Genomic DNA, 20,608 nt, shown 5'->3' with positions numbered 1-20,608 from the left:
CTGTAATTCCCTTTCACGGATCGGCCAGAGAGGCATAATGCAAAGTTAGGAGACAAAAAGGTTATTGACCAAGTCCAGATGAAAGAGAAAACAATAATCTTAACCATCTAGATAGACAAGCGCTGTCCAATGGAAATGTAGTGCAAGCCACATGTGTAATTTTAAGTGTTCTAGTAGCCAGATTTAAAAAGTAAAAAGAGGTAAAATTAAATTTAATAATGTTTCATCTAACCCCAACAATCCAAAATATTATTACAACAGGTAAAATATTAAACTTATGAATATGATATTTCATTTTGCCTTATTAATACAAGTCTTAGAAATTGGGTGTGTGGATAATTTGTGGCACACTCAATTCCAATGCTCACTTTTCAGTGTTTAAAGGGAAAAGTCAGTCTACCAAAACTAAATAAGTCATGTTTAAAAGTATTCCACACAGCTTCAGTTTTTAATATGAAATAAAACAAAATAAAAATTCAGTTCTTCAATCATAATAGCCATATTTCAAGTGTTTAAAAGCCACAGATAGCTACTGGCTACTGTTACCTCGACTGTAAATACTTTGCCCCGAAAACAAGGAAACCACTGGGTACTGCAGTTCTGGATGTCTTCACCAGGTGGCACTAAAGTGCACACCCTCACTCCCTCCAGATCGGCGTCCGACCCCGGAAGTTAAATATCACTGTTCTATCTAGTTCCTCCAGCCTTCTTCACGCCTCCGATACACTTAGCCTTAGTCTCCAGTCCTGAAGTGTGGGCAGAATGTGCCGGAGAGCAGAATAGCGGTGTCTGCCGACCAAGTGAAAAGCCGCAAGCAGTTCCCGGTGCGGGCTCGTGCGGCACAGCGGAGCTGCGCGCGCAGCCCCCGATCGCACAGGTCCCGGCCCGGACGGGTGCAGACCGCAGAGAGCGCGGCTACCGTCATCGCGTTGTCTTCTCCAGAGTCGCCAAGGCCGGGCCTGAACTCGCACCGACGGGCCCCTGAGCCCAGTACACTCCACAGGTCTCCGCCAATGATTCAGAATTCAAGTCCGGCGCTGCTGCAACCTCAAGATGTCGGAGACAGGATGGAAACGCTTATGGTAAACTGGGGGAAAGAGCTGGCAGGGGTTTCAGGACTCCCGGCTCGGGGAAGTTGCCAAGGGTCAGGGGCCCTCGTGGAGCCTTTCCCTCGCCGGAGATGCGCGCAGATTTGGAGACTTGATGAGGAAGGAGGCTGAGGGGATTGCAGCCCATCGTTTGGGGCATACAAACAAATGTCGCGCTGCTGCAGTGGTACCTGGGTAGAGATGAGCGGAATTGACGGGGCCTTGGGGGATTTCGGGGGAATGCTCCCTTGAGGTCCCGAACTTCGACCTCTGCGAAACTTTGCTTAGGGTTGGATGCCTGATTGACAGGTGGGAGGACATCCGGGCAGATAGTTGGGCCATCTCGGATGGCCCAGTAATAGCGCCTAACTGGAGACGTTGGGATTGCTGCGGATGGGGAGAGGGGGCACCTTTGGAATTTCAGTCCCCAGCCGGCCGGGAAAGCTACGGTTAGCGGGCCCCGAGTGCGAGCAATCAGGGTGCCGCGAGGCCACGCCCCTAGGCGTCCGGGTTGGCTGCGGAGGTCGGGCCGCCGGGCCGCCATTGGTGGAGGTGAAGAAGGTGCTGGCAGGTGCGCCTCTGGGGCTGTTGGGCCGAATTGCTGCTGGTGGTAGGTGGAGCACGGATTACTGGGAGGAACCGGGAGTCTAGCGAGCTTTGGACTTCTGTTTCTTTTTCTGAGATACGGTACCCCTAACTGGCCTGGTTTGGCAAAGAGAGGCAGGACGGCGTGTGTGTGTTTGTCAGTGTTTCAAAGGGACTTTGAGATTTAACAGTAGAATTCTTCCATTACTGTAAACCTGTATAACTTTTGAATAAATAGTTTCTTTCCTTTTTACCAAACTCTGGCCTTGAGAGCCACAACTCCTACTGGTGGTAGAATCACAGTAAAAGGGGGGCGGGGGAAAAGACGCCAGGGCAGGGGGGTTAGTTTCTGTAACACTGCCAGCGGCGGGTCCTGCAGATCTGGCCGGTTAGAATAAACTTGGTCTATGACTTCCAAGCACTCATGCTGGAGGGCTGAGTCTCCCTCATTTCTGGGAGGTATGTGGTAGGTGGCAAGATGACACTTGGATTTTCCAGCAGAATGGCCTGGTATTTCCCCATGTGCCTTGTTTTCAGCCAATACCCTCCTTTTTGTTCCAGTAGAGTCAGGGCCTGGTGTGGTACCATTGCTGTAGTGGGCTGTCCCAAGGTAAACTTATCAGAGTCTGGGTTAGGACTCCCAGTCCAGTCCCCTGCCTTTCAGGAACATAAAATTTGAAAGGCTTCTGTAAATTGGGCAGTTCTAGTGCAGGAGCCAATTTTCCTTCAAGGCATCAAATGCTACCGGACAATGCCCTGTCCATTCAAGGGGCTCCGAGTCCAGTCCTTTTAAGGAATTGTACGGTGGTCTTGCTATGAGTCCAAAGTTTGGAATCCAAATCCAACAAAACCCTGTAATTCCTAGGAACCCATGAAGCTGCTTTCGGTTTTCTGGGAGTTTTAATGCAGCAATGGCTTGCTTTCTGTCTGCCAGCAGACTCCTGGTGCCCTGTATCAGTTGAAATCCCAGATACACCACTTCCTGTTTGCCATTCTGGGTCTTATTAGGTAACACCTTCTATCCCGTTTTTGCTAAATGATTCAGGACTGTGATGGTATTGTGCAGTTTTCATAGTTGCTGCTAATAGAGGCTATTAATAGGTCATCTACATATTGCAAACGAACTCCTGATTTCAACTGAACTTTCCTTGAGTCTTTTCCCAGCACTTTCCTGAATAGAGTTGGGGTCCTTAAATCCTTGTGGCAGCACGGCCCAGCGGTGTTGGAGTGTGGCTTTAGTTCCTGGGTTCTGCCGTTCAAAGGCAAACAGTAGCTGAGCCTGCTTGTCTCTTGGGATGCAGACAAAGGCATCCTTCAAGTCCAAGACTGAAAACCATTTGCTCTCCCCAGGCACCATGGTCAACAGGGTGTAGGGATTGGGCCCTGTAGGGTGAATGTTTGAACAATGTCATTAGGGCCCTAAGATCCTGTACGAACCAATATTCATCAGAGTGCGGCTTTTTGACTGGCAGAATGGGAGTGTTGTAGGGTGACTGGCATGGCCGAATTAATCCTGACTTTTAAAAATTTTTGCAACATTGGCTGGATTCCCTCCTTCTTGAGGGGGTACTGCTTCTTTCCTGGGACCCGTGCCCCATTGGCTTTTATGGGTTGCACATCAACCACTTTACCTGGTGTTCCATCAGCTCAGACAGTTCAATCAACCTGTTCGCAGACCTCAGGTGGGAAGGGTTCACCTCCGGGACCTTCCCGACAGATCAGGAATACCTGTAGCAGGAGGGCATGTTCCAGCGGGATGTCCGCACATACCTGCTGTTTCTCTGGAGAAAAGGTTATTTGTACATGCAGTTTACAAAGTAAATCTCAGCTCAATAATGGAATGGGACAGTCTGCCATGTACAGAAAACTATGCAGAAGCTTTTGATCCCCACGCTGGCCTTCCAGAGGTTGCAGCAATGCCTGTTTTTGTTGTAACTGTCCAGTCACTCCAGTAACTGTTACTTCATTTGAACTTTTTTTGGTTAGTTATGTGCTCAATACTGAGTATGTAACTCCCACATCTACAAGGAAATCCATTGGCTTGTGCCCCACAGTCAGTTGTACCCCAGGGCTCCTGGGGGGAAACAGCAATAGGTCGGGAGGTGTCCAGCGGAGCCCTGGGTCTCCTCCTTCCTCATCATCCTCCCTTCTCCTTGGTAGCCTTGTTCCGGGAGGGTTCCCATCCCTGTCTTTTCCCTTTTGCGGTTTGCGCACTCTTTCCTCCAGTGACCCTTCTCCTTGCAATAGGCACATTGATTGATGCCAATAGAGCCTTTTCCTTCCCTCTTTAGGGCTCTCCTTGCAACAGGCAATTGGTGAGCACCTAATGAGTCTCTCTCCTTTACGTTAGGGTCCTGCCTCTTCTTTTGGCCTCCCCCTGCTTCTAAAAACCTCGAGGCCTGTTTTGTCTTCCCTATTTCCTGGGCATTGTAAGCTTTAAATACTGTGTCCACCAGCCGAGAGGGACCCGTTCCCAATACCCCATCTACATGCTGGAATGTCCTTCTAATACCCGGGGCACTCTGCCCAATAAAAGTCATGTTTATCATTCTCACGTTTTCGGGTACCTTTGGGTCAGCATCGGTGTGCTTCCTATAAGCCTGATAGATCCTCTAAAAATATAGAAGGATCCTCATCTGGCCTTTGCTGAAGAGTCTGCATGAAATTCAGGCTCCTCTGTGTGGGTGCTCCTTTTCTAAGCCCTTCCATTACACTCCTTCTGTAATGTTTCAGAGAGGCTGGGCCCCCACTATTATTTGGGTCCCTGCTAGGGTCCACCACAGGAATCGTGGAGACGGTGGGTCTCTCCTTTGCCTTATTTATAGTCAGCTTCTTTTCATCTGTAATCAGAAAAATATTTAGCAGAGCCTGTACTCTGCCCAGGTTGGAAGATAAGTGGCAGAAATGGAGGTGACAAGATCTGACATTCTCTGAAGACCCTCCCTATGGGAGGCTTGGAGCCCCTCCGGTTCAGTAAGTCTGAAGTGGAGAATGGAGCGTGGGCCGAGGTGCAGCCAGCGCGCTGGCCTCCCTGACGGACCCCGCCTGTAGGATATCGTCTCAGAGGGAACTGGCGTGCTCTGAGTCGGGAGACCGCCTGGTTGTACCGGGTGCCCTGCCGGGCCAAACCCACTCTACATCCTGCAGGGGTGGAGCCATTGGCTTGTGGTCTCCCCTTCAGGCGCAGTTCCCCAAAGAGGTTGTGGCAAGGGAGCGTGTCCTGCCTCCGAGCCTCCTTCCCTGGGTGCAGAGCGTTAATGAGGTTTATTTCCTAATTATTCCTTTCTTCTTGCGTTTTACTATCAGGGAGGGGTTTTGAGGCCGCCTTCCTTTTCTGTACCATCAAGCGATTCTCTGTCTCTGGCAAACATGCAATTATGCAACGATATAAATGCATTGAGATAGCGGATTTCCTCCCAGTTTTCAGACTGTTGGTAATGCTGTTTCAATTGCTTAAATGATGCAGTAGCTCAGAGAACCACCCACTTTCCCTCACCATTCAAAACATAATTAGGCCAAACAGTGTTACAGCAATATGTCCCTTATGTCCCTTAGACATGAGATTCTTAGACTTTGGATTCTGGCAGTAAATCTTCCAATCCTCAAAAATTCTACCAGCGGGCTCCCCCTAGGGGCCGGCCCAGAACTGCTCTTATTGTTCAGGCAGCACATGCAAAAAACCGTAACAAGGAAAATACAGACCAGATGGAGGCCACATATACCTCAACCGGTTGTTTACAGCCCCAATACCATTATTCCAAAACAGTGCTCAGAAACAAATTTTCAACCAAACAACCTCCCTTCTCCATCCCTTCCCAGGTCAGTGATCCGTTTCCTTCTCACCTTCCGGGTGTGACTTGGCGGCCGATGCCCTCTGGTGGCGTGCAGAGGAATTCTCAGGGACTGGGGAACTCCGCACTCCCACCCTCCCACTCCGAGGGGGCCAGCCTGCAGGGCGGTTCTCAGCCGGGGGCGTTGGGCGCCCAGCGCTGTAACGCTGAGCCAATCCAGCAACGCACAGCCTTTTGGTGTGGGGGACAGTGCTCCGGGCAACGGAGCCACCTGGCCAGGACACAGTTTCGTTTTTTGAAAGGGATGTAGAAATTGCTTGGGGAACCGGTTTGCTGACTATTTAAGGGCTACTTACTGTTTTTATGTTCCCGTGTAGTATTGTTTGATTCTTTTTGCCCTAGCCACCTCTCCGAAAAATGGATTACTCATTTTATTTACCTTGAATAACTTCAGTTTATTTAGAAAAAGATCAACTATGTCTTCAAAGGATGTGACATTCACCACTGATAATATTTTAAGGCTATTCAAAATGAAAAGTGTAATTTTAAGACAATTATACAACTTCGTATTTTTAACAATTAGAGGTTAATCTGTACAGCTAGTTGTGGATTTTAAAAACGGGGTTCTATGGGAAATAACCTCACAGGATGATCTGACCATAAATCCTAACTGGGCAGGTCATGGTGGGTAGTCATGCCCCAGACATACATCTTTTTTAGTAAAAGGTTTATCTTTGCCTTAAGCAGGGCCTGTGCACTGGTTTTTGATAACACATCTTTGAAATGACCATCCTTGAGAGCACATAGTCTTAACTATCCTGTAATTCAGTCCACACCTTGCTTTCTCCTACTATCATGTAATGTTCCTTACTTCCCTTCTTAATTCCAAATGCATAAAAGAAGCTGCAAAACTGGCATTCTCCTGAGCATTTGAGATCTTGCTCCTAGGTCATTGCTACATTGGCCCAAATAAATTCTTACGAATATTCTCTACTGGTTTGGCTGTTCCTATGCCTTATGTTGACGTTGTATATATTTAGTACCTGCTGTGCACTAATGGACCTGGAAAACTATAAAGTTAAAAAAGTTATGGGCTCCATTCATATATTCAGCAAATATCTGTTGAACCAATAATAGGTCCAAGCACTGTACTGTGAAAATAAAGGCGTAAAGAAGATAGTTAATGTAGTGGGGGGGGGGGTGTGTGAAGGACAGCAGCCCTAGAATTCCATGCGACACCTGTCAGTGAGAGCTCTGGGGAAGCAGCCCCTTCGAGAGCTGCTCAGAAGCTGTACCTGCGGCCTGGTGGGAGCCAAGGGGCGTTAACTTGTCTAGCGATGGGGCATGCGGCGCCCACTGAGCTTTATGCTGTGGGGTTACGCTCCAGGGAGAGCCACGTGCATGTTCCCTGTCAGCTGATTCATTCGTTCTTGACGGTTGAGTGTCCACAGTGCCCCAGACTCCGTGGTCAGTGCTAGAGGTGCCACCGTGAGCAGTACAGCCAGGGGTTACGGCCTCTCCTGTACCCTCAGTCATAGCGAGACGGGCTCAGATATGGTGGGAGCACCGAGGGAGGGGGCTTTCCAGCGCAGGTGAAGTCTAAGCAGAGGCCCGCAGGAATTCCTTAGACAAGGGAGGGGCTGGGGCAGAGAGTCCATTGTAACTGCAGAGTGTGTAAGAGGCAGGAGGCTGAGCGCACAGGCACCGAAGGTAAGATGCGGTCTGGGGATCCATGGAAGGTCTTGCAAGCCAGCAGCTTGGACCTTCTGTGAAAGGAATAAGGAACAGTTAAAGAGTATTGTTTTTAAGTTTTAATTCAAGCCTCTCCCGGAAGGTCTTTGCTCCTGGTGGCAGTGTGGGCAGATGTGCAGTTATCTTTAAAAGACGACTCCGGCTGCTGGGTAGGAAGTGGACTACAGCAGTGGGTGCGCTGCAAGAATTTTTAAACATGGAGAATCCATCTAGTCAGCGGCACTGGCCTTTTTCCCCTTAGATTGTCAAATGTGAAAAATGACAATAGCCCTGGCAGGGTGGCTCGGTTGGTTGGAGTGTCCTCCCATAAACCGAAAGGTCACGGGTTCGGTTCCCGGTCAGGGCATAGGCCTAGGTTGCGGGTTCCATCACTAATCAGGGCGCGTAGGGGAGGCAGTTGATTGATGTTTCTCCCTTTCTTCCTCTCTCTCTCTCTCTGAATCAATGGATATATACTTGGTTGAGGATTTAAAAAGAAAAAAAAAAGACAATAGCCAACACAATAGCTGTTAGGTATGAATGAATCAAAATTATAATACAATTTTTTTGTCAGATTGGCAAAAAAATACATTTTTTTTAACGTGCCACAGAATTTTAGTAATTAGTTTATGTGTTCTGTGAGAGGAAATGGGTTGAATATCACCAGACTAGAGGGATCAAAGAAATGAGGTGGGGGAAGAGGGAGTGGCCGTTGCCAAGGACGGAGAGGCTCTGAGCTAGGGTGACAGAAGGTAAATTTGAGAGCTTTTAGGAGACAGGGCGAGCAAGTGCAGAGAGGCCAAGTCAAGGGTACTGCCCAGGTTTCTGGCTGCGGCAGCTGGGTTGGTAAACGGCAGGGCATTCACTGGGACGGGACACCCAGGAGGAGGAGCAGATTGGGTGGGGGGTGGGGGAGAGATGGGTGTGGGTTTGAAAGTGTTTGGGGTACCAGCAGGACGTCTGAGTAGGTGGCCAGGTGGAGCTTCAGACCCCTGTCCTGGATAGGAGGCCGTAAGGGGCGGTAGAAGGGTGGACAGGAAGGCGGTCACAAGTGTGGGTAGACGGGTGGGGACTAAAGCCGTGGGAGTGGGTGAAGGGGCATGGGAGCATCTTCAGGGGAAGAAGGGGAGCGTTTCTATTCAAAGTAGAGAAGTGGGGGGCAACCCCTGAAGCCAGAGGAAGAGGGCATCCCCAGCAGAAGCCAGTGGTGGTCAGCATGGGACCATCGCTCAGCAGCTGAGTGCCCGGGTGTTCACTCAGACGGGGAGTCTGCTGAGAAGAGCCTGAGCTTTGAGTCCTGGCCAATAGCTTCCAACCCTGGACTTAGGACACATTTGCCACTTCTGTGAGCTCTAGTTGCACTTGTTAAGTGGCTTTAAACATGGAGCTCTTAAGAGCGCTGTGAACTTGTTGAGGTGACGGGTGTGGGTGCCTTGCCCAGCGCTGCTCTAGGAGCATGGGGTGCAGGAGGGTTGGCACAGTTAAGATGGAGGCCGCTAGGATGGATTTTGGGGCAGACTCCGACTGAGGGGTCATCCGCAGGACTTGGTCCCGAAGCAGTGGGTAGACTGAGGAGTCTCATGTGTCTCCCAGACTTCCCATGGGATATCCCAGTGTGGATTGGAGAGGAGGCAAGTGCACAGAGAGCTGCCGACTGTGTGCCCATTTTGGAGTGTTGCGTGTCAGACCCCCGTGTGCCGATGGGAGGTGGAGAAGGCATGGGAAGGGGCCTCTGAAGAGAGCTGCCCTGGGCCGGAGGTGTGGGTGTCGTTGTCGGTGCGCAGTGTGGTGTGGGTGTGAGCAGGGCGAGGCTGCCTGAGAGAGCAGCCAGAGGAGATAAGAGGAGCACCAACTTCTGCAGGAAAGAAGGCCCAGCAGGGCAGCTGCTGAGAAGAGGAGGGAGAACCCCAAAACTGAGAGGTCCTGGGGAAAGGAGGGAAAACGCAAAAGCTGAGACTTCTCGGGAAGAGGAGGGGAAACCCAAAAGCTGAGAGGTGAGGCTGTCAGCTGTTTCAGATGCAGCAGGGAAGCCAGGTAAGAGAAGGATGTAGGTGGGGCGGGTCCTGGGACGCAGCAAGTCTTGGCAAGCACCCAGGGCAGCTTAGGGGAGAGACCTTGGCGGGGAAGAGAAATGATAGCCTGCGGTCAGGCCGGACAGATCCGGGCTCAGGAGCTTGTTTCCAGGCGATGTAGGAGATGCTACTGGAAGGAGGGGCGGGCGTGCAGGGGAGAGTGGCTCACTGATGCTGCGAAGTCTCCGGTGAGGCGCAGAAACACAGCGCTTGTGGGGACCCGTGTTAGCAGAAGGAGCCGGACACCTGTCCTTGGGCAAGAGGGCTTTGCGCACTGACACAGACCTGTCAAAGTACACATTTTGCTCGGTGTCACTTGTCTTACCAATGCTACCACCTTTTGATACGTTCACAAGCTACCTGAACGTAGTTATAAACTCCAGTATTTCCTGTCTGAACTTATCTAGTCCTTTCCCCAACAGTCTTTTAAGTAAGTCCAGTTGTGACTTGAGGCTGGCTGGGTTGCTTGAATGTGGGATGATCTCTCTTCTCTGGGAAACAAAGATCACAGATTACGAACATTTTGGTTAAAGGCAACTTCATATTCATCTTCATAGTGTTTTGGGATCACAGCATGCCATTTATTTAAAAATAATGAGGGAAGCCCTGGCTGGTGTGGCTCAGTGGGTTGAGCGCTGGCCTAGGAACCTAAAGGTCGTCGGTGAGATTCCCAGTCAGGGCACCTGCCTGGGTTGCGGGCCTGGGCCCCAGTGGGGGACGTGCAAGAGGCAACCGATCGATGTATCTCTCACATGTCAATGTTTCTCTCCCTTTCTTTCTCCCTCCCTTCCCCTCTCTCTAAAAAATAAATAAGTAAAATCTTTAAAAATGATGAGGAGAGAGAAGACCTTTTTGAATGGAGCTTGCCTTCTTCATTCAAAGTGTCTTCCTTTGGAGAAGGCATTTCCTGATTGGATCTTTTCTCACAGTATTTCTTAATTGTTTATTTATCAAGGGAAACAATTCTTTAGCTCAAATATTCGTGTTTCATAGGTCAGGGTCACGGGTCAGTGACAAACTTCCACAGAACCCACCCCAAAGAAATTCTTGGCATTCCAAAATCACTTTGCTTTCCGAAAGATATCAGCCTTCCTCATCTCTTCAAAATTGGTCATGGAATCATAATTTCTGTAGAAGTCACTGTATGCCAGCTTGGTTCAGCTACAGCAAACTTAACAGAAAGCTGCAGCCCCCAGGGATGATGCAATGATCTCTCCAACAATAAGGAAGAGCGGGTGCTTGGCCAGACGGCCACACAGCTGAGGTTTTGTCAAAGCACAGGAAGGCATGTTTGTTATGTTTACCATAACACCAGCCAGCCATCCATCCTGGTGGAGAAATGAATGACCTCTCACTGGATTTTTAAAAGTGCCTTTTCACAACTATGTGTGATTGAGGCTGGATCCTGGGACAAGCTGTTGAGGTCCCTGGAGCGCCCCTGGGGGAGAGGGGTACAGTTAATTTTGATGGAGCCTGCCCATCCCAGTGGATCTGCCAGTGTGTGGGGCTATCCTGGCGTGAAGGAGAGCTTTCCAGCCCAGGAAAGGCCACTGGTCTGCGCCACGCACTGTGAGCTACCTAAGTTTCAGAGAGATGTGTGGGTGTGAGAGAAGGGGAAGTTTTAAATTAAGAAAATCCACAGATTTCACAGGAAGTGACACCTCTGTCTTATGTTGCTGCCGAGCTGCAGGTTTCGTTTCCTTTGCCTTGTCCCTGTAAACAGCTACAGGTTCTGTAGCCTCGGGAGCCTGGAACCCAGCTGTTCCTAGTTGAAACACCATGTTCAGTTGATTTTGCTTTTGTGACGATAAGGAGATGGGCAATAACTTTTATTGTGGGGACACAGGGGGAGGTGTGGTTGGTGACACAATTCACAGATGGAAATAGACCACCTATGGTCTCTTATGTTGCTCAGTAGGAGCACAGATATTATCAAAACAGACCAGAGAGCTTCCCCTTGCAGCGCACTGTGCTCTCAGCCACCTGGAGGTGCTGTGCGCACCTGGCCATGCTTTTCCCTCCTCTGCAGTGTGATGACAAGGCGGGGCATCACCAGGTGAGCTTCTGGGGGACCCTTGCACAGGTGAGGCCTGCTGAGGCGGAGCTGCTGACAGTGTCCCCTTGTCCTGCAGTTGCACCCGGTGATCAAAGCCTTCCTGTGCGGCTCCATCAGTGGCACCTGCTCTACCCTCCTCTTCCAGCCCCTGGATCTCCTCAAAACGCGCCTGCAGACTCTCCAGCCCTCAGCCCCTGGGTAAGGCCTGCTGTGCCTGCTTCCCTGAAGAACAGCTTTCAGCAGCTTCTCAGTCTGGGGAGCATCTGTCCTGTGCTAAGTCAGCTGGGTGCTCACAGGGGAACAGGCCAGGCCCAGCTTTCTTGGTTTTTATGTGTGCTTTTTCCTGTGAATGCTTTTTACATGAATGTAATTTATTGTTAATTAAATGGGGTTCTTCCCTGAGCAGCTTCCTGGGATCTGCGTCAGGGACATTTGCGCGTTATTGTGCTAGCCTGTAATGCCGGGACTATGCAGCAAGTATTGAGTGTCTTTTGTGTCCCCATATGGGGTTCAGCACCATGGGAAGTGTACGGTACATCTCAGGGGGAAGGCTATAAACCAGAAGGTGGCCCATGGCTTGCAGTATGAATGGACAGATGAACACAGAGGTGTGAAATCATGACACGGAACTCCCAGCTTCCAGGGCGCATTGCAGAGATAATTAAGGGCTCCAGGAAAGTGCCCACATGGAGAAGCCTTCGAGTGGGGAGTTCTTTTCCGGGAATGTGGCCCAAGTGGTTTTTCCTTCCCTGCCTCCATGTTGTCTTCTGCCCTCAGATCCAGCCGCATCGGGATGTTGGCTCTGCTCCTGCAGGTGGCCCGCACCGAGAGCCTCCTGGGCCTTTGGAAAGGGATGTCCCCTGTAAGCTGCCCTTCGGGTCCCCTCTTGCAGCCTCTCCTCCATAGCTAGCCGTTTCCTATCTCCCTCACTGTCCTCTCCTCTAAGCAAGCGGGAGCGTTGGGGGAGGTGGGAGGACCTCCGGGGTCTGCCCGTGTCTCCTGCTGCTGCTGACCTCTGAGTGAGGGCTGGGGACTGTGCCGCCCGTACCTGACAAGGCCTTGCTCCTGCGTGCTGCGCAGTCCTAGGGCAGACAGAGCTGCAGCCAGATCCTCGCCCTTGCCCTTCAGCGCCAGAGGGCTGAGGCCTCCGCAGCGGGGTCTCTTTGCCTGGAGGCTTTTTCTGGCCTTAGGACCTCACTTTGGAACGACTGCTCGCCCCAGTGAAAAATGAGAGTTGGTGTTTAGATCTCACTCCTCCTCCCTACACGTGGGGCAGTAACTGATTAGGTAACACACCCTTTAATCGCTGCCTCCCAGCTCTCCTATGGGTGGTGCCCCCGCCACACACCTACAATCAACTAGTTGGATGCAAATCCTGGGTTCTTTTGGGGAAACCCAGTTAAGACAATACCTTACAGCGTGGGTCTTTAACTTCTTTCCTCTTCCGACTACCCCCTCACCCGCCAGTCCATTGTGAGATGTGTCCCCGGCGTTGGAATCTACTTCGGCACCCTGTACTCTCTGAAGCAGTACTTCCTGCGAGGCCACCCCCCCACCGCCATGGAGTCGGTCATACTGGGGGTGGGCTCTCGCTCAGTCGCAGGGGTCTGCATGTCGCCCATCACTGTTATCAAGACGCGTTACGAGGTGAGTGGATCACTTTAGGCCTTCAGGTGGGGAAACAAAGGCATGGGGCTCTGGAGTCAGGTGGCCACTGAGGTCGCCTCACCTCCCAGTTTATAAACTAACACAGAGGCTGAGGTGGCCAGAGAGCCCATTTGTGTATGCGGTGCCCAGGTAATGCCACCTACCCTGAAGTGGGCTTGGCTCAGTGCTCAAGCCCAGGGCGGCGTGCGAGTCCCAGGTCCTGTGCTTCCTTTGCAGAGCGGGAGGTATGGCTATGAGAGCATCTACGCAGCCCTGAGGAGCATCTACCGCAGCGAGGGCCACCGGGGCCTCTTCAGTGGCCTGACAGCAACGCTCCTTCGTGACGCGCCCTTTTCTGGAATCTACCTAATGTTTTACAACCAGACCAAAGACCTCGTGTCCCCTGGTATGGATAAAGGAAGGTGTGGTGGGGAAGGGATCTTCCCAAAACGGAGTCCCACCACTTTCTCTGTGACTACTTGTTGGGACTAGGAGACTGTTGCTTTAGCAGCCCCAGGTCCTGAGCAGAGGTTTAGGAACTGAGCCTGAGCATTGTGGGGCGCAAGGGCTGACTCCCTGCCACAGTCGCAGTCCATGGTGAGGTGTGTCCCTGGCGTTGGGACAAGGCAGACGTGGTCCCCGCCCTATCAAGTTTAGTTTTTGGAAAGGGATGCACTATAATTTTTGAGTGGGGAATGGGGTGGAATAAAGCACTTTTACATAGGTCCTGCAAGAATACTCCCTAATTTTGCCTGGCCTTCAGATTGCTGGGTCCCACACAAGATCTCCTAAATCAGACGCCGGTAAGACCGGCATATTTTTCAAGATGCACTTGATGTGACTCATTTTTCAGGCAAGTTTGGAAAACGCCACATGGTTAGGAGCTGAAGGAAAAATACTATTTTTACCACCCTTGAAAGCACAAAGCAATTAACGTGCTTCGGGGCCCTCCGTTTGGGTGGAGAGACCGGAGCTAGCCCTCAGGTATTGTGGCAGGGCCGCCCTGTTGAGACAGGACCCGAGCAAAATCAGTGGCTGGTGAGCATCCACGCGTGCAGAGCCAGGCATTGACAGAAACATCCTGTGGAACGATCCGCGTCCAGTGTGGTGTCTGTGGATGATTGGAGCAAAGGCTTGCACCCAAGGCCATGGAGCTGGGAGGGCTGGGGAGGCAGCATCGGGACTGGCGACAAGCTGCAGCTGGGGCGCGGGGCGATGAGCCTCCCCCCAGGCACCCGGAGGTGTGACGGTGCGGGTCGCAGCCGTGCGTCACAGCACAGAGTGAGGCAGTAAGGGACCTTGGATGTACATTGTTACGCTCTCAACCTATCTTTACAGGTTTTTTTATTTGGTATTAGAAATCATTTTAAACTCACAAAAAAGCCACAAGGATAATACAAGTAATGGCATAGTCCTTTATTATTCTCTATCTGTGTGTATAATTGTGGTTTTTTTTTTTTCCGAACCATTTGAGAGTAAGTTGTAGACATGTTGCTCCTTTACCCTTAAATAACTCTGTGTGTGTTTCCTAACAACAAAGACATTTTTATGTGACCATCTTACCAGATTCAGGAAGTTTAACTTAGATATAGTTCTTTATTTATTTTTGCGAGAAGGAACGGGAGGGAGGGAAGCATCAATGTGAGCAAGAAACACTGATCGGTTGCCTCTTGCATGCCCCCTGACAGGAACCAAACCCGTAACCCGGGCGTGTGCCCTGACTGGAATCGAACAGCAACCTTTTTGCCTTGCGGGATGACGCTCAAACAGCTGAGCCATGCCGGCCGGAGGGCAACATAGATATAGTTCTTTGAAGTCCAATTATAGTCTTAATTTCTGCAGTTGTTCCAACAGTATACTTTGTAGCAACTTTTTTATTTTCCACAGTATAGACCAGTTTCATGATCTCAGTCTGGGTTTTTCTGATGTTTCCCTGTGACTAGATTCAGTTATACATTTCTAGCAAAAGGACCTCTTAAGCGATACTGTGTCCCCAGTGCCTTACATCACGAAGCTCATGACATCGGTTTGACTCATTGTGGGTGATGGTAACTTTTTATTGTGTGCATAAGATAACGTTTCCACTGAAAACTCGATTATTTTTTCATTTGTAATTTGTAAGTATCTCTGAGGGGAGGTACTTTGAACCTGTATAAATCCATATAAAGTATTCTGTTCCTTTCATCTGTTTGTTTGAGCATCAGTCATTGTTTCTTGCCTGAATCAATTCTTATGTGACGGTAGTAAAAAGATGAAATTTTCACTCCATTGTTCCATCTACATTTATTAGTTATACCTTTAAAATTTTTAATTCTTTTTTTAAAAATTTTTATTTATTGATTTGAGAGAGAGAGAGAAACAGATTTTTGTTGTTCCACTTATTTATGCATTCATTGGTTGACTCATGTGTGCCCTGATCAGGGATCGAACCCACAGCCTTGGCATGTTGGGACAATGCTCTAAACAACTGAGCTACCTGGTCAGGGTAAAATTTTTAATTCTTAACCTTGTTTGACTCTAGACCTTCTGGCTTTGAGGAAGAATTAGTGGGCAACTTGGCATTGATACTTATCTGTTGAATGTGAGGTTTAGGTATAACTGAATGTCACCTTTGTCTTATTTCAGACCAGTTGGATGCAGCCCTTATTCCCGTTGTAAATTTCAGCTGTGGGATATTTGCTGGTATCCTGGCCTCCTTGGTAACTCAGCCTGCAGATGTTATCAAAACTCACATGCAGCTCTCCCCAATGAAGTTTCGGTGGTTTGGCCAGGCAGTGACAATCATCTTTAAGGTAAGGCAAAAGAATCAATGTTCGTTCTTATTGTGGTTAAGCCTCTCTCTCTAGAGTGCAGGGTCCGGCACAAATAGTGTCCCTATTTTATTACATAAAAATCTCTTACTACAAAATCATAAGCATGTAATTTTGTAACATAACAATATCACACGCAAGCACAACGTATGGCATTTTAGGTAAAATGTTCAAATTGCTGTCCATCTCGTGTGAGACATTCACGTACCCTACCAGCCACACTCAGTGGCGTTACTTCTGCCAGACACTGCAGTAGTAACTCTTATTCTTTACACAAGAGAATCATGTGGGTAGCTTTTAAAAAATCCCCATTCTGAGGTCATACCCTGGACTCACTGCATCAGAACATCTGGAGGGCGAATCCCAGGTATCAGTGTTCTAATCTCCCCAGCAGATCCAATGTGGTACGCAGGTTGAGAACCACTGCTAAAAACCTGTGGGTTTTTCCAGGGGGCAGGGCACAATAGGACAATCTATGATATTTGTTAAGGGTCCCACCCCAGGCCTATTGAATCAGGTGATCTGGGGCGACCTAAGGATCTGAGCAAGGACCTCGGAGGAGATACAGTAAAAAACAAAACAAAACAAAACAAAAAACCAAAAACCCCACACACACATCATTTGGTTTCTAGCTGTTTGCTCTCTTACAAATGTTATTACTGAAGATCACAAGTAGAGTAGATGTAAAGTGCACTAAAGTGCTATTGAAAAACCACTGAGTTGGCCCTTGGCAAACGTGCACTGTTTGCCAGATACTCTCGTGCGTGGTAAATTTGTCAGCTACATCTTTGGATTTTTCTGTATTCTCAGTTTTCTGGCAGGGGAGATGTGTGAGCGCGTGCAGGAAGTGCCTGGTCCGCCCTGGACACAAGCGAACGTTGGTGAATCTGATCACACTCCTCACACTGCTTAGCTTGCCCGCTTTCTTCTTCTCTTTATCTAAAATCATAAAGTTTGAAATATATTCTTCAGTATATGTGCAAATGGCAGGAATGAGAACAGTAGGAATGAAGAAATCCTGCATATTATGAGGGAGGAATATGACAGTTTTTGTCTTTAAATTCTTATATAGGGCCACTAAAAATATATAGTGAATTACTCTCCTCGCCACCCCCCCGCCCCCCGCAAAAAAAGAAATATTCTCTCTAGGCAGAGAAATTGCCAAAAAGGCACCTTTTCCCTTCATCCTGGAGCCAGGGCCCAGGGCTTGGTGAGCAGCCCCTGGTCCGGATTCCAGCTGCCACTTGGGGCCTGGTGCTGTGTGCACTGAACCAGCTGAACACCTGGACCCAGCAGCCCTGTGTAAAGAATTTCAGCTAAGAAATGAATCCCCCTTGATAGAGCAGGCCTAGAAAGATAAGGTTTAGCCACTATGCAAAAAAAATTTTTTTATGTTCATAGTCTCCCTGGACCCATTAGTCATAGTTTTGACGTTATTTAGGAAAACCTAAAAACTGAGACTCCAAAATGGGGTAACAGAGAGGGACCCTTGCTCTTGTGCCAGGTAAAATCGTATCGCTACTTAACAGAGCACTGGCATTCATTTTCCTCCTAGGACTACGGGTTGCGTGGCTTCTTCCAAGGCGGTGTCCCCCGGGCCCTCCGCAGGACCCTGATGGCAGCCATGGCGTGGACCGTCTACGAGGAGATGATGGCCAAGATGGGCCTGAAGTCCTGACCGCGAGAGCACTGGGAGAAGATAGGATCTGTTGCCCTGCCTGGTTTCTGCCGAGGGCAGCTTCGTCTCACTGTCCTGGAGTGGGCTGGAGTCCTATCTGGAAAGCCAGGCAAATATGTCACCTTGTTACCCAGTTCAAGTAGAGAATAGATGGGCCTGACTTAAGCCTTCAGAATCTCCCAAAAGAGGAATCACTGATACTTACAGCACATTGGGCAGTTAGGAGGAGGGTTTTCACACCCTGCAAGGCTACCTGAAAGCATTTCCCGAAAGGGAGCTCTGTCAGGGTGATCCCTGCTTCAGCCACCCACCTACACCATGGTGCCTCTTGGGATCTGTTCTTGGGCAGGGCATCGCAAAGCAGGAGAAGCGGTGCGCCACCCGCTGGGGCTGACTAACTCCAGCCGGGGGTGGGGTTTCTGCAGAGAGGAGTCACTGCCCCCAGGCTGGAGTCCACCTCTGCAGCGATAGGAGGAGGAGGAGGAGGAGGAGAAGGAGGAGGAGGTGTCATTACTTAGTTGGTTCCTCATCAACTTTTCAGAGGCCCTACGGAAGGCGAGGACAGTGGCTTTCTCGCCTCTAAGTGTCCAAATAAAGTTTACGACTGTCTTGGCCTCGGCACTGTTTCAGCTCCGAGTTCTGGCATTTTTCTGCAGCTAAAGTTCAGATAAATAAAACGAAGCACTTTATCACTGAAAACTTTTTGGAAAACCTACTGTGACCACTCTGTTTTAGGACCTGGCATGTTTTTAAAGACTATTTTTTTTTTTTAGAGAGAGAAGAAGGGAGGGAGAAAGAGGGAGTGAAACATTGATGTACGAGAGATACATCACTCAGTTGCCTCTCCCATGCCCCCAGCTGGGGACCTGGCCCACAACCCAGGCATGTGCCCTGACGGGGAATTGAGCGAGCGACCCTTGAGTTTGCAGCACAGCATCCAATCCACTGAGCCACACCAGCTGGGGACATTTTTAAACAGTTCTATTTTACTTTTTGTCAAGTTACCCATATCAAATACTCAATTCAGTGATTTTTAGTAACTTTCCTAATAGTACAACCATCACCCTAAATCCATTTTAGAACACATTTATCCCACCCCAAGACCTCATTTACAATTGATCCTCATTCTGAACCCCAGCCACACTGGGGCGGCCACTGATTTGCTTTCTGTCTATAAATTTCCCTTTTCTATATACCTCACGTTAATGGGGTCATACACTATGTAGGCTTTTGTGCCTGGCTGCTTTCACTTTGCATAAAGTATTTGAGGTTCATCCATGATGTGGCATATTGAACACTTTGTCCTTTTTTATGGCAGAATACTATTGTATTGTATGCCTATAACATATGTTGTTTATCCACTCATCAGTGGACTAATATTTGAATTGTTTCCACCTTTGGGCTCTTATTAATGATGCCACTATGAACATGCATGTACACGTTTCTGTGGACATTTTTATTTCTCACATATGAGGTCTGTCCAGAAAGGATCCAGCCATGTACTATGCAAAAGAGACATTCATTGAAGAAGATACAAGATAAAAGAAACATACATAGGACAGCAACACCTCAGTCCCCTTCCAAGCAGGTGCCTTGGGACCTCACGTAGTTCTCTCCCAATTGCCATTAGCGCCCCCGTCGTATTTTCCTGAATCTCATTGACAGGCTGAAGTCTCTCCTCTTTCAAAGGTGATTTTAATTTTGGGAAAAGTCAGAAGTCACCAGGTGCCAAATCTGGGCTGTAGCGGGGTGAGTCACCTGGGTGATTTGAGGTTTTGCCAAAAAACTACATGAAACATGAGATGAGCGGGCATGTTGCTGTGAGGAAGCTGCCCATCACCAGGTGCCCACAGCTGCAGCCTCTGCATCATCCCAATAGTTTCCGCAGAGGAATGTTCAAGCTTAATGCAAAATTTGATGCAGATTTGTTGCTCTACTTGCTCAGTCATTTTGAATGTGACAGCCACACAGTACACATGCTCACTCAATGGTGTCTGCCGCACCCGCTGATGAGTATGGTGAAGTTGTCACTGTTCACACACGTGCATTCCAGCCCACTGTCCTTGGCTGCCAGTTTACGCCAATGTCACACAAACCGTTCTCGTTATGTTATCAATGGCTTGACTTTTTCTGGACAGACCTTGTACATTTTCATTTCTCTTGCAAAAATAGGTTTACATAATACAAATAGTACAGTAATTAATACATAATACAAGAATAAGCTCATGTACTCATAACTGTAAACCTACCTTTGCCTACAGCTATGCCTAGGAATATAATTGCTGGATCATGTGTTAACTATGCTTACTCATTGAAGAAACTACCAAACTATTTTCCAAAGTGGTTGCACCATTTTACACTCCCAGCAAGAGTGCGTGAGGATTTCAATCTCCCACATCCTCCTCTGCACTTCTTACTGTTTTATTTATTACAGCCATTCTAGTGCGTACCCAAATTTCTCTTCAACTTTCAAGTTCTGGAAAGGGCCATTACTTTATCCAAACAGCAGGAAGGGGAAGTTTGGGGTGTGGTCCAGGCTGCCCAGATTGAAAGCCTAGCTTTCTACTTATTAGACGCCTTGAAATGTTGTAGGAAATGAGGATAGTAATATCCTAATCCTAGGGTGGTGGTTAGGGTTAAATGAGCAAATTGTGTTAGTTTTCTAGGGCTGCCAAAACAAATTAGCCCAAACGAGGTGGCTTCCAACAACAGAAACTTAGTTCTGGATCCTACAAGTCTAAATCAAGGTGTCAGCAGGGCCGTCCTCTAGGCTCTAGTTCCTTGTCTCCCAGCTTGACTGGGAGGGAGGGAGGATGAGGAGAGAAACATTGATCAGCTGCCTTGGTATGCACCCTGACTAGGGACTGAACTTGCAACCTAGGCACATGCCCTGACCAGGAATTGAACCTATGATCTTTGGGTTAAGGGAACTACTCCCCAACAAACTGAGCCACAGTGACCAGGGCCGAAATGGCTCCTGCATCTTGATTACATCTGCAGAGACTCTTTCCAAATAAGGTCACATAAGAATTGGAGGTTAGGACTTCAATGTCTCTTTTGGGGGGACTCAAATCAACCCATAATTCATGTTAAGTTCTATGATTTGCAAGTTTAAGTTTATACTTTAGGTTTGAGGTTAAAATGCCCTAT

The 20,608-nt window shown here is 48.9% G+C and overlaps 1 protein-coding gene across 1 annotated transcript; it reads left to right on the top strand.

The window, feature by feature from the left end:
• The first annotated feature begins 702 nt into the window (after positions 1-702).
• SLC25A38 (solute carrier family 25 member 38) lies at positions 703-18,221 on the top strand. The gene is made up of 7 exons (XM_054595129.1): positions 703-1,082; positions 11,400-11,521; positions 12,101-12,185; positions 12,791-12,970; positions 13,208-13,376; positions 15,596-15,762; positions 17,336-18,221. The coding sequence occupies exons 1-7, from the start codon at positions 1,014-1,016 to the stop codon at positions 17,456-17,458; spliced, it is 915 nt and encodes a 304-aa protein (XP_054451104.1). The 5' UTR covers positions 703-1,013; the 3' UTR covers positions 17,459-18,221.
• Positions 18,222-20,608: the final 2,387 nt, after the last annotated feature.

This window comes from Pteronotus mesoamericanus, unplaced genomic scaffold (genome assembly GCF_021234165.1).
Source record: "Pteronotus mesoamericanus isolate MK-2021 breed Mesoamerican mustached bat unplaced genomic scaffold, CSHL_Meso_final scaffold_54, whole genome shotgun sequence".
In the NCBI taxonomy this organism is placed as follows: Eukaryota; Metazoa; Chordata; class Mammalia; order Chiroptera; family Mormoopidae; genus Pteronotus; species Pteronotus mesoamericanus.
The sequence above is the reverse complement of the archived record's forward strand: the minus strand, read 5'-3'. Positions and strand labels throughout refer to the sequence as shown.